Here is a 19,312-nt window from a genome sequence, read left to right as displayed (position 1 = left end):
ATCTGTGACAGAATCATCCAAATTAGAGCATTTGTTTGGCTTTTCAGCAGAAAACCAGAAGTCGACCAACACCAGTCCGAACTGACAAAAGAGTTGTTGACCCCTCAGCTCTGTGACAGAAAGGTCACTCTCCTCTTTCATCACTGTTTTCTCCTGTCACAATAAGAAGCCTCCGGGGATGTGTCAGCAGCTGTCAGTCATCATAATAAAGTGTGGATGATGTGCCAGAGTTCAAGGGAATTCACAGCAGTCTTGAGCATTCATGTAAAATCCACTTTGCCTAATTGCACAGCTGAGGTGCAACTTTACGCTCCAGTAGATCCACAAGAGTTTATCTCTGATGCAGCTTAAAAAAAAAAGAAATGAAAAGTCAGAGCTGCTGATGCTGTTTTTCTTATGTCTGGTGGATAAAGTGGACTTACTGGTGAGCTCATCATCTCATCTCAGACAGAGAGGATTCTTGCTTCGTCTGAGAAAAACATTCTCCAGAGTCATTAGATCACGTCGGTGATAAACACCAACGAAAGCGTTTGTTCTGCAGAGATGTTCGGATGCATCTTTTGCCCTACTTTCCTCATAAAATGGCCTCCCAGCAGAAGGTCTGCTTAACGCTCAAGGCGACTATTGTCTGAGTGGTTCTTCTAAGAATAGGAAACTAAGACCACAGATATCTTCCAAATCTCAAAAATAAATGCTGTGTTTAAGAGATTGGTCAACAACTATTTAATAAATACAACAAAAGTATATGTACGCTTACACAAGTTAGTACAAGGAATTAACATAAGTGTCATATCATATAAGACACCAATGAGAACCCCAACGAAACCCACATTTCATTTAAAATGTAAAAGGAAAGGCAGTTTGTACATTATAAACAGCGGTAGATCAAAATGTCTTTTTAAAAATGTTTTATTGTTATTGTTTTTAACGAAATAAAATAAAGAAACGCAAGCACATTTTTTTTATAATGTCATGGCATTTATTATATATTTTTTCCTGGAGACTTTTCTACATCTCTACTCTGTTTTGGTCTGACAGCCCCTCTCAGCTGTGGCTGGACATAATGTCGCTCCTCGTGGTCATTTAATTGCCCACCTCTGTGTGTTGTTCAATAGAGGAGATGTGGAGCGCACACGTGACAACCACTTACATCAAAACTGACCTTTGCGACAATAAAGAATCTCGCAGCAGGCAACATGTCAAAAAAAAAGGGAGAAATTTCGAATATTATTTCCTGGCCTGACGCACTGAAAGTTCTCACTGCTCCGTACAGGTGTTATTTTTGTTGTACTCGGTTGTAGCTTCCCTGGAGATACTTTGTTCTGGACTTAAGTGAAAATAAATCTATCATGTAGGCTTCTGTTTTTAACCACGCAGCGTTTGTCTGAGAGTGTGCGCGGTTGGCTAAATCAGCAGCTTTAATGTGGAGCAGGTGAAAGACCCACTTTCTTGTTGCTGGAGTGTGAAAGCAATGAAGTAGAAAAGAGGATCAACTGATGAAATATCTTCCATCATTAAAACGTTGTTACTATTCAACGCTGGGTCTCCCTTTGTAACCGACTTATTCTGAGGGCGAGTTGATTTACAGCAGATTCTGCTGTTCCAGCCATTAAACCCCAGATGATGTTCCATTTTCTGCTTCCTTTTTTAAAGCCGTGGAGCAGCACAAACTTAAAGGTCACGCACCCTGCAGTTCTCTTGATTATACACTTCATTCTAATTGGTGAGATATTCAAACTAGTGCGCGGACCAGGTAAAAGGTCAAACGCATTTCAGGTGCCGGCTGATGTGGTGAGCGTGATTCCGTCTTCTTTATATGCAGAGCATCTTGATAGTAAGACGGTCTGAGCGCACACTGGTGTTCTCATACTGTCGCTCAACATGAAGCCTTGTTAGTATTGTCCAGCCATCCGAACATTCAAGTCACATGTGGACTCACTTTGATGATGAAATAGTTGTAATTTTCACTGAAAGATATAATTGATTAAATCAACCTAACAGTCCATGATTAAAAAATATACAGTAAATAAGAGATGCTTTGTGTAAAAAAAACAGGATTGTTTATTTGAACTCATCTCACATAGTTCACTCTACAGGTCGTCTGTGCTCTACTTGCTCTCCTGCCTGCTGCAGCAAGCTTGAGCAAACATCTACTGATACGTTAAAGAAACCCAATTAATGTTCATCAAAAGTTTTGATTCAGATTAATCATATGAACAATTCATACATGCGTGAGAGACGAAAACTTTACCAAACCTGTAATTATCAAACAAGGTGATTGCGTGAAATATAGGTCAACGACAGAGGTTGATCCAGAACTTGGCGAAATTTGCTGAAGTTATGAGTGTGTGTGTGACTGGTTGTGTCTTGGTGTGCCTTGTGACAGACTGGAGTCCTGTCCAGGGTGTCCCCCGCCTCTCGCCCCATTAAACTGGGATAGGTCCAGCCCCCAGCCTAGTCAGTCAATTATTGTACTACAGGTTTTTGCAGCAAAATAAACTGCCAAAGATTGAATCATAATTGTAAACCAACATGGTGAGTTTGCTAAATAACTATCCACAAAGTTTTTTTTAAGTATAAAAAGGTGCTTGTGTGGGTTTAATCGGGGGACTCTGGTTTTCCTCCCACCATAAAACCTACAAAGGTTTATGACTTTGAATTGTCCTTGGCTATGTGAGTTGTTGTCCTTCTTGAGTGACAGCTCTTTAAAATCCATCTACCAATTAGATCAAAAGTTGACAAACTGTTTTTATTGTGGGATGAATGTGAACTTTGACATCTTACCAGGACTTCATCCAGCTCAACCCAAAGTAGAGAAGTACTTCTCAGGGAGCAGATTCACTTTGTAGTCTTTTCTTTTTACTCATGGATTCTTTTGACATCAAAAGCCTTTTTTTTTAATGTTAAATGTTTTATATTCATTTTTAGAAACCGTGCCAAACTCAAGGCCTGATAGGTGATTAGTGATATGAGATAGAGTGTATGACTCTCTGGGATGTTCCTGCAGCTACACACCAGCTCTCTCAGCTGCACGTCTCGACGTACCTTAGCCTGTTAATGTAGTTATTATTACTGTTCTCCCTCCAGTGCTCCGATCACAAGGAGATCTACGACTTCATTCATCATAACCTGGATCAATAACATAATGCAGTCACGACATTGTTGCTTTTGACACCAAACAAAATCAATCCAAACAGTTATTTATGTGTAGATTGTGTTTCCCGTCAGTAGAATGGTGTACAATTTAATAATATTCTGGGTCACATCACATGTAGAGTCACTTTAAATTCCATCTCTTCTAACCTCTTTATGATTGTGGCCTTAATCCGACATCTCTGACATTTGAGCGCATCAGACATGATTAAAGATGTGTTTTTTTAAATAAATAAAAAAGATCTCAATTTGATCCCGACAGCATTTTATTCATCCAAATATTTTCTATTATTCATTTTTATCCACGAGGCATAATGTTGGGACTAAATAAAAAGTTATGTTGGTTTCTTTAGTTCCTGTATTTACTTGAGAAACAGCTTCCTTGACACTTTGTATTTGTTAAGAAAAAAATAAACATATTGATATTTATGTTAAACTGTATATTAATGAATACATTAAGTATGAATGAAGTCAGATCATGATTTATTTAATAAACTTTTACTTGAATTCACCTCTTAAAGAGTATCTATTAAAAGTCTTGTTAAATAAATGATCACAAACAAACAAATGGTATACTTTAAAGTTCTAAATTAAATGGTAGAGCGAATGTTTGTCTGAGCGCTGCAGGAGGTTAACAAAGCTTTGTTTTTTCCATTTAGTGTATTTTTCTTTGAAACCAATGGCTGCCATATGAGTCAGTGGTTACTAATGTAGTCCGTGCTACACAACAGTGTGTAGCTCAGTGAAGGAAAACATTGACAGAGAACCACAGTGTTGACTTGAAGATCTAGTAAACCATCCAGTTGATTTTGAAATCATTTTTAACCCATTTATTTTAATTTATATGAATTATTATTCCGCCTAAGACAGCCTGTACATTTATCTGATATATTTATACCCGTCAGAGCCAATAAAAAAATGTTTTACTTCATAACTTGCCCGTGGAAGAAGATATTGAGCATGAGTGGAGGAGTCGACAGGCCCAGATGTAGTGAGCCACAGGGGGTCTGGTGTCAGCACAACGGTGAGATCAGCAGGTCAGGGAGGGGCGCCAGGTGAGGAGCGCCAACAAACCAGTTATCCCGAGAGAAGATAAACGACCTGGCGCGAGGAAAATGGTGGCACCTGCTGCCGAAACATCATCCATCTCCTCAGAGCTGCGCGGAAAGATGATTTCTCCGTTTCTCTTTTTCAGGAATATCAGATCGACATCATCTTTGCCCAGACGTGGACGGACAGCCGCCTCAGATTCAACAGCACCATGAAAATACTGACCTTGAACAGCAACATGGTGGGCCTCATCTGGCTCCCGGACACCATCTTTAGGAACTCCAAGAATGCTGACGCCCACTGGATCACGGTGCCGAACCAGCTGCTGAGAATATGGAACGATGGGAAGATCCTCTATACGCTGAGGTGAGAGCCGGAAGTACAGGTACTTCTGTTCAACAGCTGATCATTTCTGGAACAAATCATGATCAAAGTGACAGAATTAGTGCTATAATGGTATAATAATAAGTAATGGTTTACACAACTTTATCTCTTCTCTTTTCATCTTTCCATCCCTCCATCTTTAAATGCAACTAATCTGTTGGATGGATGGATGGATGGATGGATGGATGGATGGATGGATGGATGGATGGATGGATGGATGGATGGATGGATGGATGGATGGATGGATGGATGGATGGATGGATGGATGGATGGATGGATCTTTTCGCTCCACTAATCAGCCATTATTACATCATAATGGTCTTCACTCTTGTAACCTCTCATTTGCCAGGATTTCAGAAAACGTAGTTTCTCAACAACAGAGAACGTCAACAAGCACTAACAGAATCAATTATCAGTTCATTCTGAAAAAAATATGACTGAAATCGCCAATAACATTGATAGTTGTTGTTTACTGTTGCAGTGCAAATGGGTCCTGTAGATCCAGTGAGGGGACATTATTAGTATTAAAAATATGTTCAGGCCTGTTTTTAAATGTATTTTTTTCTCCTTCAATTTGATGCATATCTCTCTACATGAAAGTCAGGGATGTGTGAGGCAGGGATTAGACAAATTTTTCACCAAAGCCTGAGAAAATAAAAAGTCAGATGAACAAAGCGGAGATGAGACTTTATTGATACGGACCATTCAAGAGCTCTCAGACTTTGAGGGCTCATATCCGTCCAAGGGAGGAGAGAAAAAGACAATGAAATGTCGCCTGGAAATTAATTGATGTGGCAGAAGTAAACAGAGATGACATTTCCTGATATCGGAGCATCAACGTTATGCAGTCGACTCGTGCTAAAAGAAAAGTTCTTTCCTTCAAAGGAAAGGCGTTTTTTCTGTAAGTGAACTTTCACTCACTCTGCTATCGTCGGCCATTTTGCCTTGTTTATATTTTTTCGCCGTTACTTTGTCGGACAGATTCTTTTTTACACAAGAGAGATATTCCAGTATCAGGAAATTTTATAACGGAGTTTTGATTTTAATTGAAATGGGCTTTAAGTGATTAATTTCCTTTTTTCTAAGATAATTTACATTTTCAACTTATTCACCTTTATTCTCACACCTGTTAAAACGACAAATCAAATTCTTTATCAATTAATATAAATACATTGCCTCAGAATAGTGACTAAGTTGTTTTAAGTGTAAATGCTTTTGTATCATTTAAATATAACAAAAACCTCATGATAGTAAAGATAACAGTTTTAAATTAAGTAGCTGAAATTCTAATCTTCAAATGAAGATATTTTGGGGTTAAGAGAGGAAGCAAAGGGTCCACAAATCACAGAGGTCACGTCCAGAGAATGTTTACTGAATCACAATGTTGTTGTTTTTGTTCTAGAGATGATCATTCGAGGTGATTCCATAACTGAAATGTTGTGACGTGAAAACACAACAGTCGAAAAGGAAAACTCACGTTTGTTAAATGTTCTGGCAGGTTGACAATAAACGCTGAGTGCCAGTTGCAGCTGCACAACTTCCCCATGGACGAGCACTCGTGTCCTCTCATCTTCTCCAGCTGTGAGTACACTTCCTGTCAACACCTATGATGCTGTGTTGTTCGCTTGAGGAAGAAGAGGAGGATTATATTTGGGAAACACAGAATGTAAGAAAGAAAACAAGGAGGTTATGAAACTGAAATTCAAATTGGAATTTTTTTTTTTTAAATCAAATAAAAGTTTCATTTTTGCACAGAAATAATATTGATTTTCCAAAGTGCTCCGTGACTGTAGATTGAATGTGTGTGTGTGTGTGTGTGTGTGTGTGTGTTTGGTTGTCAGTGTAGTCGTAAAGGTCAGGACTGTTTGGATTAAGCTTGGTATACAGTATAGCGAACAGAATGATGGACAGGTGTCTGAGAATAAAGATAAAGACTTATTGTTACTCTGTTCACTTCCTTTACCGACAAACTCGAGACACGCTTTGAACAAATGCTGAACATCAGCAGCAGGTCAGGTCGAATGAATCTGCTTTGAGACTTGGCTGAAGAATGCGGCGACAAAGACGAGTCAAAAATAAAATAAAACAAGTTGCCAAACTTACTTGTGAAGTATGCTTGAGATTACCCTTAAGACTTCGTGACACATCTTTTATCCTTTGACGTGTCCTTGAGGACAAAGTGTGATAAGCCTTGATAGCATGTTGTGGAAACAGAACCTCAGATCCAGGTTCAATTGAAACCTCTTTTAATAGTGCTGGTCTATATGGTTCCCCTACTTAAACCCTCAATCAATCAAATCAATCAAATCATCAATGTTCAAATGATTGGGGAAAAAAAGACTGTCCAGACCAATTATCACAATTACAATCGCACTCGATGAGTGAAGGTGGACTTTTTCACAATGTATGGTTGTTTCCTTAGAAAACAAGGTATCATGAGGCAAGACAACAAAACAAATTTATCACTTTGATGCATTGTTACACAATTAAGTTAAAAAGTTCAAAAAATGGAGTCAAAACAGATTTATGTTTACGTTGATATAATTTACCATAAAAGTGCTAATGTCACTAAATGAAAAATATACTGAAACAAACAAAAAACACAGATAGTAAACCAAGATTTATCATCCAAGAATTGAAACATAAAGTTTGCACTTACACTTTAAGGAGTGACGGATCCAGATGGTAAACATTAAAATCACTCGGTCCCTTGTGTGAGTCTGTGTTTACATCATTGCATCATCAGCAAACCATGAGCAAAGTTAATATACATTTCAGACGCGTTTGCAAACACTTAAGTCTCCTCACACTTCTTGTTTTCCTTAATAGAAACATAATCAGCTTTAAATTGCTGCAGCGTAGGTGAGTGTCCTGCTAAAGAAAGGTCTGATGGAATCATTATCTGTCATTAACCTCAGAGAATTGATTGTAAAGTGGACGGTTTGTTGATCACGTGAAGGTCACGACCTACATTAAGATGGATTATTGAAGCAGAGCCTCAAGTTTCATCCACCTTCCTCCTGCCTCCGTCTTCAATTCAGAATGTCTTTCATTAGTCGGCCAGGACTAATGCTCTGGGTGGCCCCGGGGTCCCGGGCCGACCCAGGATATCCATCATTAGGATGTGCCGTGTCGCGCCGAGGTTCCCACACTCGCCGTGTAATTGCAGATGGATACCCGCGAGACGAGATGATTTACAGGTGGAGGAAGAACTCTGTGGAGGCGGCCGACCAAAAGTCCTGGCGCCTTTACCAGTTTGACTTCATGGGTCTGAGGAACACCAGCGACATCATAAAGACCATCGCAGGTGAGAGCATGTTTTTCCACCTTGTCAATCACATCCCAGACGTTGGGTAAGACGATAAAAGACAACAGTGGCAGCTCGTGTTACATGTGATCCTTTGTGTTGATCTGGCTTTTACAAGGTCAGTTACAAAATGTTTACTTGATGTGCATCGTGTTTGATTCCTTGAGTTGAATATCAATAAATCTTTTCTCTGGACCACCGTTAGTGCTTTGACTACTTGTCTTTTTCCCCTAAAAAGATGTTGAACAACATCATCATGTGTTTTTGTGTGATTGAAAGGGGACTACGTGGTGATGACGGTGTACTTCGACTTGAGCAGGAGAATGGGCTACTTCACCATCCAGACGTACATCCCGTGCATCCTCACCGTCGTCCTTTCCTGGGTCTCCTTCTGGATCAAGAAGGACGCCACCCCGGCCAGAACTGCTTTAGGTAAAGTTCCTGATGTTGGAAGTGTTTTTTTCGTTTTCTTTGTCGCCGCATTTTTTGTCCTGCATGAATCTGTTGAGTTCCTCATTTGCTTCTTTTGTTTTATTTTGCTCTGTCCCTTATTTCCACACGCTCTCTGTTTGTGGTCGTCCTGTGGAACATGTTAGTCAAGGTAACTGGCTTTTTAATCTTTTTTTGGTTATCCTCATTTTCACAAAGACTTCCATTAGTTACGAGGAGGACGATGTTTGCTCAACATTTGAGTTCAAGATAATAATTAACAAAATAAGTATTTCCGGGAGTTAAGATAAGGGAAAGTTCATTATTAGCCTGCTGTTTTTGCTAACGTGGGTGTTTCCTAGATCAGGGCTCCAGGGACCAGTTACGTTTCCATGAGACATTTGTAAGCAGATCGCAGCAAAAGAATAACAATTTATGAATTGATTATTACTGTCTGAAATGTTTGTTTTGACAAAAAGATGGTATTTCTCTGCATAGTAAAAGTAGCACATCTAGACGCTTGTTTAAGTTTATTTCAAATATGAACCTGTTCTAGTTAAAATAAGTGAACCACAAACTCTATTAGATTTATTTTTACTGTTTTTATCTGAAGGTTGGTCCGTGGATATAATGCCGACCTTATACCGGTCCGTTGGGGGGCGTTGGGGGGCGTTGGGGACCCCTGCACCAGACCATATGTACACTCTTACGTGGACATGTCCCCTTTAGGGGAGCTGTGTTTTTTTTGGTATCTCTAAGAGCTCTTGTTCAGTGTCTCTTTTGGAGTTTATAATATATATATATATATATATATATATATATATAACTAAGTAAGAAGCATGTGAAAACACTAATCTCGCTCTAAAAAACCCTCACAATTTGGCGACAACTTAGTAGTGTCGTAGCTTTTTAGGGAGGCCAGAATATAGTTGCCTAAAGTTCACCAAACCAATGAATCTTTTTTCCATCTACAGATCTCACAGGCAAAACTAGATAAAAAAGAACAAATAATATTTTGGAAGTATATCAGTGCCATCATAATATGGTTGAATGTAACATTTTAGATATTGTAACATTCTTTTTTGGAAAAATTGTATTCAATAATTTGAATATTTTTTGAATGAATTCAACATTTTTTACACACATTTAGTTTGATATGTTAATCTCAATAGTTCAATTTTCTTTCTAGGTTCAATATTTATAAATTCATAGCCTTTTAAATTCAATATTGAAAATGTATAAGCCTTTTAAATTCACCACAAATGCAGGTATAACAGTGTCCTATGAAGTCTACATCAATTCTTCACTTCAAAGGTTTCTTGGAGGTAGTGTAGTCCTTCTGCATACGTCTACTGTACTACACAATTTTTTATAACAATATGTTAGTACAATAGTTTCTTTAAATAGTTAAGTTTGACGTCATCTCCATATCTCCTTATTCCACTCGTTCAAATTCGGGGCGTCCATACCAGCAAAGAGCATTTGAACATTTCAAATTTTCAAAGTTTTTACCAAGTATGTATATAATTATTATTTCTATTTATTATTGCTATTATTATTACTATTTATGCTGGTTTGTGGGGGGAAATTAATATTGATTATTGTAAACTATGTTCTTTTTATATGATACCTAAATAAATATACTGTTAAAAGAAAGAAAAAAAAATAAATCTGTTATATTCTTGTTGTTGCCATAGCCACAGTTGTGAGTCTGAGAAATGGGAGCAGTAGCATGTAGGACACCTGTGAGGAGGGCAGGACCAGAAATAACCTGTTGTTTTTAACAGATGCTTTTCCATTCGTACATTTTGCTCTTGCGTCTGACGTATGGAAGTTCAACAGGAAAACTGAAGCCTTAAAAGCACAGAGACCTTTTGACACAGAACAAATGAGATGGTGGTTCATGTTAATGCGAGCACTCTGAGGCGAGAAGAGCAGAATGAGGTGGTTTCATATAAAACATCTCACAGGAGCACCACCATCTCCAAACAACCTCTACGGTGTCCACCGTCACTGACCAGTCTAGAGCTAAATTCTAAATCTAAATCCTCCTGTCCAGGTATCACCACGGTCCTGACCATGACCACCCTCAGTTCTGTGGCCCGGACCTCCCTGCCCAGAGTGTCGTACGTCACAGCCATGGACCTGTTCGTCACCGTCTGTTTCCTCTTCGTCTTCGCTGCCCTGATGGAGTACGCCACCTTGAACTACTACTCCTACAGCACTCGCAGACACACTTGCATCAAGAGACGGGTAGGACGCCTTCGTCTTTAACTGGACAAATCGTGTGTTTAAAATGTGGTGAAAATACATTTTCAGGAAGTTTGATGTCTTTTTGAGTTTATTAAGGTTTTGTCATTTACTGTGTGGCTGCTAGCAGCTGCTGCTCATGCGCCGTGCTTCAGAACTCGCTAAAAACATTTTTAAAACAGAAAATTGTTTCCCTATAATCATGTTTTTACCATCATTTGGAACGTGTTTTGGGTTTGCAAACTGATTTTTAATATAGTTCTGACTGAGTGTGAGTCCCAGCTGACACATGGAATCCCAATTCAGTTTATTTATTTAACAGTATGCTTTGTTTTATAAAGACATTTGCAATGAGCACATGGTTTTAAATACCTCAGTAATAAACGTAAAAAAGTACAAATCATGCAGGATTGATTAGTGGTTTCCTGCCATGTCACAGCAAATTTACTTAAAGTAGTTATTTTTAAAATTATAGAAATATACGCCTACAATTTATACTGAAGAAAAATATGAACACAACACTTTTGTTTTTGGCCCCATTTTTCATCATCTGAACTCAAATATAGACGTTATATTTTATACATGAAAAATGAAACATGAAGCATTTTTCTGTAAAATATTGTTCACAAACTACTACTAACGTGTCGGTTGTTCACTCCCTCGACAATCTTTGGCACTTTAGAGTTTTCAATAATTGTTCCATAATCATGACGTCTAATCAGCTTCTTTATGTGTCACTCCCGTGACGTGGAAGGGATTTATCTCGGCAAGTAGAGAAACTGTTTTGGATCTTTGACAAATGGAAGCAAAAGATTTTAAAACATTTAAAAAAATCATAATTCGTCTGAAATCTAGGGTTATCAATCAAGATAACACCTGTGTGTACCGTGTTATTAGCAGACACAAGAGAAACCATTGGATGTCTTAAAGGTCTATAACTACAGATGGTAGAACTTGTGGTTATTATCAAGAAAACATGTCTAGATATCAGTTCTTAAATTAAACTATAATAAGATGTAAGAGACAAATGAACAAGACTCTCGTTACATACATTTTAAGTTGGGTGACTTGTATGTGACCTGCACAAGAAGCTTCTTCAGGTTTCTAATCACAGGAGATAAAGAATCCTCTCAGCTAGAACAGGACAGAAGAAGGTATTCTGTGTTAGGATCACTCTGAGGGGGCTTTGCTGAGAGATAATGGATGACCTGCATTTTCCATCAGACCCAAGTGCTCGTTTCCTGGGACCGAGTGTCTATTGAATACAGTGTGTGTCTAGTGTTGTCGTCATCAACTTCCCTCACTCCTGCTCGTCTCTATATCTTCCTAGAACTACTCGGTGCTGGACACGAGGCGACACCCGTCCATGATCGCCCTCAACAACTCCATGTACTGGCAGGACTTCGAGGACGACGGCGTCTTCGAGTGTCTGGACGGCAAAGACTGCCAGAGCTTCTTCTGCTGCTACGAGGAGTGCAAGGACGGAGGCTGGAGACGAGGACGCGTCCACATTGATTTACTCGAACTGGACGCCTACTCCAGAGTCTTCTTCCCCACCTCCTTCCTGCTCTTCAACGTGGTCTACTGGGTGGGCTACCTCTACCTTTAGCACGGCGTCGCAGCAGGAACGCCGGACCTCACGAGAAGCTCTTTTCCCCAGAAAACAAAACCTCCCGCAGAGCGGCGGAGAAGAAGCTATTGTCGGAATGTACGTCACCTCTTTTTATCTGACGGTAGAGGAGAAACCAAGGACACTCAGACCATCCATAGTGCCTTCCTCGGGAGGGGTAGATGCTATCATCAATAACAATCAGGGATTCACTGTTTCTAGCTCAGACGGCCTTTGATGCTGGCGGCTTTTCAATATCTGACCAAACCTTTTTAGTTCATGACTTTTGACACGTCCCACAGCTGAGAGTGATGAAGCTTTTTTCTTATTGTTCGAGAACCTTTAACAACACTGACGGGGACTAACTATTCTAGGCTGGTATATTTTGTAATAACTGGATCATTGGTTTTAGAAGAAAAATAGAGGTTTATTTATGTGTACTAGAACTGCTATGTCAGGTGTGTGTTTGTGTGTGTGTGTGTGAGTGTGTGTGTGTGTGTGTGACACTTGTAGCTACTCTTGAGCGATGAGCAATGACAGATGAATTATCAGAAACGGTTGAAGCTCTGATACCAGGCGAGATCTTTCTGATTAAACTTGGTCAGTTTACAAAAATTCTAAACTTTGTGTGTTGTTTTTTTTGCTGCGTCAGCACAAATACTTATTCATTCCCCACAAGCAAACTCTCTCCATCACGCCGGGGCCGAAATGCAAACAGTAAATAAGAATTCAAACAGAAGGTAAAAGGAAAATAAATTGAATTGAACTGGCTCAGAAAATAGTTTTTTTTTAAATTGACTACATGACTCACTTCGTTGTTCTCCTTGAAGGACAAACCTGTGATTTGTTACCTGGGATCAGGATCATGGGTGCTGCAGGGCACACACACAAATGTTAACACATATTTTAGTGTGTGCGTGACACACTGAAAGTGACACTTCAAATAGTTTAAGAGCTAATAAAAAAAGCCAAAGTACCAGGAGAACAAGAAATGAATGTCACAACTCACCTGGCTCACATCCAGTCAAGATCGTTTCTCTTCCTGTTGTGATGGACGGAATATTTTGGATCATAGTTTGTCCTCCACGTTGATTCGCTCTGACCAACACGTCAATCTACCGTCTGGGTTCTGATTGGCAAATTGTCGCAGGATTTCGGATCTAGATTGACTTGACAAGTAAGACCATTGTTCCGCTGCATTTGGACCCGTCTTCATTTTATCAACATGCAGGTAAGTTTCCTGGTAAAAGATATACTTTATATAAGTGTTGTCACTTGAATAAACTTAGAGGGCACTTGCCTTAAGAATCAATTGTTTTTTTGTTCTTCAAATTTTTTTACCAAACTGAATCAGAACTTGACAAGGCTTGCTTTAAATCCAATCATATCCATCATCATTTAAAACAGGCCTGTCAAACTCAATCTCACATATTTTGGAGGCTATATTGTTCTTAAAGGGCAACTAATGTCAAACTCTCCTGACTCACTCACATGTTTCAAAGTTGTTGAAGTCTCTCCAAGATGCAGTAAGTTTCTCATCATGACCGTGTTTTGAACGTATAACTTTATAAAGTTCTCGCCCTTCTGAATTCTCGGCGAACGAGAAGTTACGAGAGCGGAGTCTAATATGACCTAATAATGGTCTTCACTCATCCAGTTGTAATCACGCCCTGCTTTGTTTATTCAACGATTCCCTTGGAGGTGGAGACTTCCGGGATTGATGACACGAGGTGATGAACCTCAACATTTGACCAATCACAGCAGAGTGGGCGTGGTTATGATAAACAAGATTTCATCTCCACAAAAACAAAGTGTTTTCAGTGGGCGGGGCTTAAGCAAATTTTCTAATATTTAAATGAAAAAATAGTTTTGTACAAACAGACACATACTGATGATACAATAGAGTCCAACATCTATTAAGGACACTTAAATCAACATATTAATTATTGCCCTTTAATTATCTTTGTTTGTTATCGTTTCTCAAACAAATTTTGTTTCTTTAAAACTAGCTATAAGAAGTCTCTGTATAGTTGTAGACATCAATAATATCGGTTCCTTATCTTACTTTAGCTTACTTAAACACCTTCCTAGGTCACAAAATTAACAATAATTTACTTTTTGTAAACTTCATTCCGCATCAAGTAACTTAGAGGGCTACATTTGGCCCTCGCATTTTGAGTTTGAAGTATGTGCTTTTAAATATTTAACCCTATTTAAAAAAAAAAATGAACAAACACGTACGTCTGTTGTTGATATAATTGAGTTTCAAAGTGTCATCACTCATGTGTTAACCTGTGGCATGAAGTTGCATCATCATCATCATTAAAGATGTCAGTGGTAAAACTGTTCATAGATAGACATGACATCTGATAAACATCTCTTCATGGCCGTCTTCCCTCAAGTGTATAAGCTGCTGTTTATTCATAGAGTTGAGGAAGTTTGGCGTGTTGTCGTGGGAGAAGGCGAGTTGTTGTTGTGCTGCAGACTAAAGTGGGGATTGTGGGAAGTTACGTTCGTTGATTACAACGATTGCTGCGAGTCTTCGGGTTCCCTGGGAGCAGCTGGAGAAGGGGAGGAGAAGGTGTGGAATAATCCCCGTCTTTCCTTCCTCACTTTCTCACAGTCTAATTATTGCTCGGCGCCGGAGAAATCCTCCATAACAAGCCAGGAAATTAATCTTCCACAGGGCCGAGACAAATACGGCTTCATTGATACTCAGTCATATATTCAGGTTTTTAATCATGAACAAAAAAAAAGTCTCTCTCACCGTTTACATGCTGCGTCTCTTGGACCCAACTCACCAGATGTTCTGCCATCTGGACAGCTGTCCTTGAATAAAGCTGATCGCTTTAATCAATCTCACGTCAAAATTAGTGTCACTGCAAAGACACTCGCTCGGAGACTGGACTTACGTTCGGCAACTTTGAGGCTTAAGTGTCATTCAGACTCGTCTTCCTGATGCTGCGTCATCTTATTTTGACCGGAACAGCAGCAGCTTGAGCAGAAACTCAAGGAATTTTAACTGTCATTCGAATCACTAGGAATGAGGTCAAGATCGTTTTCTGAGGGTCCGTGGAGAGGGTGATGTAACACATGATAAGAGTAACAATCAAATAAATACATCAGATGGTGATTGATAGACAATAACAATAAAAATAACAACAGTTATCAGATGTGATTGACAGACAATAACAATAAAATTAACAACATTTATCAGATGGTGATTGACAGACAATAACAATAAAATTAACAACATTTATCAGATGGTGATTGACAGACAATTACAATAATTACACTTAAATAAACTTACCCTGATTGATCCTGAAGGTGAGCGTCCACGCTGCGTCACGGCCTACTCCCATCAGTGTGTTATTTTGTGCGTGAATGGGTTAAAAATTGTTGTGTGTCTGCTGAATGCATAAATATAAATGTTAGTTAAATTAAAAATAAAATAGACTCTATTCACCGTCATGTCTACAAAGGGTTGGGATTATTTTCAGAGTAATGCGTTCATTTTTAGAGTTATAGACTAACATGTTCATTTTAACGTAGCGACTGGAGCTCAGGTTCATATTCGTCCAAAAAGACACTTAAAAACATCCAAATACCTCCATACTGCTCGTCTGTGTCGTCAATCTTGTATTGAAGCCTCGACGAGAAGAACCAAAACGAGTCTGTATTTTAAGCTTGTTTGTAGCAGAAGCTTGAATGCTAAAAATGCTACACAGTCAGGAAGTACTCTGGGTAAATATCGCAAGCTCTTCCTGTCCACACTGTTAGAAGGTTGTTGGTTCACTTCCAGCCCAAGGTAACACATCCCATGATGGGACTCTGCTTCATCCCACAGTAGGATATTTGAGCCTTTAGGTGTGTTCAGAGTATCCCCCGCCACTTTCCCTTGGTAGCTGGGATAAGCTTACAATTGTATTAGAGCTACTCATTAAGGAGGTAAAACATTTAAAATGTATATATATTTTGTTGATTCTCCGCAGCATCTTCCCAGAAAGGATCAGATTTAAATTCTTAAATTGATAACTGATCATGTCCAGAGGCAACTAAAAGCTTCTTTCTTTTTTTAGACATGACATTTTAAAAAGACAAACTTATTGAGTGCAGCCTCTGAAAGTTTGCCCTGCCTCGCCTCATGACTTCACAACTGTGACCTGTAGCTTCTTTTTTTTTTCAACTCCCACACAAAACCTTGATAAGAAATCCAATTAAGTCGATGCCAAATGGCCTCATTTCCTGTTGCTGCAATTATCTCCTACATGTCGACCAACAAAGAGCCATTCACAGATGACATGCGTTTCTTTGAGAGATATGCAAATGTTGTATTCTTTTTTTTTGGTCAAGTTCCTCTCAGCGGAGGGTAGTGCTGAAGCGTAACGAGAGGAAGAATAGAAGATGATATGACAGCTCATTATCACCCGTCCGTCTCGCTGAAGAGGAAGACCGGACCGGAGGTGTGAGACCACGACCCGCAGGTCACGGAGCTTTTGTGTCCGACTCAGAAACAAGCGGTGGCTCGTCTCAGCGCCGTCGCTGAAAATCAACAAGCCTTTATAGAACCGTCTGTGGAGCATTTTTCCCTCTACATATCTCGCTCCATCCATGTCTGGATTTTACACCTCGGAGAAGACACAACGAGGATTCTCTCCATCAAAGTCTGGCGTTTAACAGAAAGCAAATGTCAGCTGCTTCCGCTGAACAGCTAATGACTGTGGTGGAAACACAGCTCCGCAGATGGACTCTTTAAAGGGCACTGCAAAGAGCAGGGACTACAAATACCACTCAGTCAGTCAAGATGTGAGCAAAAAAAAAATGGGGGAATTTTCAGCCTTTCTCTCCTGTTTTCTCATAATCCTCTTACTCCATTATTATTCCCTTAAAAAGCCGTCAACATTTTTTTTGTGCAACGATGTGGCTTTAGATGCGTTAGATGTTGGGTAGAAATGACAACCAAAGAAATAAACTGACAGTTTTCTGATGTAATTAGATGTATTCAGCTTTCTTTGAAACAATAAAATAATAAAATACATTATTCAGCACAAAAGTTTCTCACTTTAAAAATAGTGTTTGAGTTTAAACTTGTTTTGTTTGTGAGTTGGATTAACGTGTGTGTGTGTGTGTGTGTGTGTGTGTGTGTGTGTGTGTGTCTGTGTGTGTGTGTGTCTGTTTTACAGGATTAACACATTTACTCTTAGTTGATGAGTTATGCAGCAAAGAACCAGATGGTGATGGAAGAGAACAACACATCAGGTGATGCTGGTGTGGAGATGAACAACATCTTTTCAAATTGGTTTGTTTTTGTGACGAAGATCACGTCCTCTAAGTGTAACTAAGAGACGAGTAAGAGTAGATTCGATTAAGCAGCTCCAGTTGTTTTATAAAAGATTTAAGCATTATTGTTTTTTTAAACAATTTGTATTCAGCTGTATTTGTAAGTATGTGCATATCATGTGACTTAGAAGTGTTCTTGTCAGTACAATGTGATTGCTATGATGCAAGAATTCAAGTAGTTATCAAGAAAACACAACTTTTCAGGATATTTTCTCTTAGGAGATATTTATGATTAAATTTGTCCAAACAAATGCACCTTTAGTAATACCAGACAATAAAATGAACTAGAAATTGAGGAAAACAAGGAGCCTTTCTGAATGCAAGTCTGATTTCTGACCATCTGAAATTACATTTAAAACCTCCGTTTGTACTGCACGGCAAAGAAACAATTCATCTTCGTCCAATTATTCAGACTTATTCTGGATAGGTCACGCAAAAGACAGACAACCAGACACAAAAACACAAGTGTTTGAAGGTCCAACAATAACTCATTCATCTTCAGCCCTAGTTGAGTAATTCAGGCTTGTTTCTGTGTTTTATTTAAAGAGGATCAGACTGTTATGATCCTCTCCTGATGAAGTGTCAGCTTTAACCCTCACGAGAGCTTCTGAGCAGAAACAAATCAACTGATCAAATCACTTTCATGTCATAGTACAGCACTTTGTATTGACTGTTGTGGTTTTTAAAGTGCTTTATAAATAAAGGTGATTGATTAATGAACCTGTTGAGGATCAATGACAGACCAGGCGAAAGCGACACAGGTGTAGATGAAAGCGACAGTTTGAAGAACCCAGTGAGCTTCAGTGAGTGAGTAAGCAATGAAACAAACGGCACTTCATGTGTAGTTGAAAAAAACTTTATTAATCTGCGTCTCTCATACATTTGTACAATAAATACAAGTCCGAGTGTCGAACACGACGGCGGGTGTCCGACAGTTTGACTGAATCAAGAGTCTACTCTAGATCTGTGCACGGTGGCAAGAATACAATGTTTGGATAATAGTCACTCGATTAAGTTAATTCAATATAAAAACATATTGTAATTTCAGATCCACAATAAAGGGGCTGTTGCTGTGAAGCTCCTGCCAACAACTCGTGTTTGTTATAAAATCCCTTTCACTAGGGCGGCTTGAACCGTATGGTGAGCTCACGAGGGACCCGAGCTGATGACCCTCCAGACACGATTTCAATGTTGTCTTTCTTGAACGTGTCCCTTGAGTGGCAGCCGTTGGTTGTTACGACAACTTTAACTCGACGTACGTGAAGAACGATTCGCCTGCTTGTCTGTTCCAGCTTGAAGGTCTTTACAGAGCGAGGACGAGTGCGACGTGATTCTGAAGTATTTAAAAACGCACTTCTTCAAACAGCCTCTTGGGGCGCCGTAGGTGGTCGAGCTGCACTGATAATCCTCAGAAGTGGATTGATGTCACACCTGCAGACATTTGCATCACACACACTCGGAGAGGACGAGATGATCACCACACTTTTACCACTTGAAAGATCCATTGCGTCACTTCAGCTGAACATCTTCTGACGTAAAAGTCCAAGTTTAATCCCAAACTCAGAGTTTTCTCTATCCGGGTGAGAACCACGAACTCTTCGATTGAATCTTAATTTAAAATGATTTTAGGTGAACTTGTGACCCCACAAGCATGATGGGAGTTCCACTTGTGTCGCATTTGACACATTCATTTAAATATTTGTACACGATCATGAACGTTCTTGATGAGATGATCGTTGCTGATCTACAAAATGGCCGAAGTAACGTCCTTTGCTGTCTAGAGACCTTCA

At 39.3% G+C, this 19,312-nt stretch overlaps 1 protein-coding gene across 1 annotated transcript in view; it reads left to right on the top strand.

The window, feature by feature from the left end:
- The window catches only part of gabrg3 (gamma-aminobutyric acid type A receptor subunit gamma3), a 30,487-nt gene extending 18,032 nt beyond the window's left edge, over positions 1-12,455 (top strand). The window contains exons 4-9 of the mRNA XM_087784433.1: positions 4,349-4,569; positions 6,086-6,168; positions 7,757-7,894; positions 8,174-8,326; positions 10,383-10,576; positions 11,904-12,455. Of these exons, the coding sequence (XP_087640559.1) occupies positions 4,349-4,569; positions 6,086-6,168; positions 7,757-7,894; positions 8,174-8,326; positions 10,383-10,576; positions 11,904-12,182 (1,068 nt within the window). The 3' untranslated portion in view covers positions 12,183-12,455. The remainder of the gene's footprint in view (positions 1-4,348; positions 4,570-6,085; positions 6,169-7,756; positions 7,895-8,173; positions 8,327-10,382; positions 10,577-11,903) is intronic.
- The last annotated feature ends 6,857 nt before the right edge of the window (positions 12,456-19,312 follow it).

The sequence above is a fragment of the Callionymus lyra genome, chromosome 2, assembly GCF_982586985.1.
Source record: "Callionymus lyra chromosome 2, fCalLyr1.hap1.1, whole genome shotgun sequence".
Lineage (NCBI taxonomy): Eukaryota > Metazoa > Chordata > Actinopteri > Syngnathiformes > Callionymidae > Callionymus > Callionymus lyra.
This window is presented reverse-complemented; position numbering and strand designations above follow the sequence as displayed.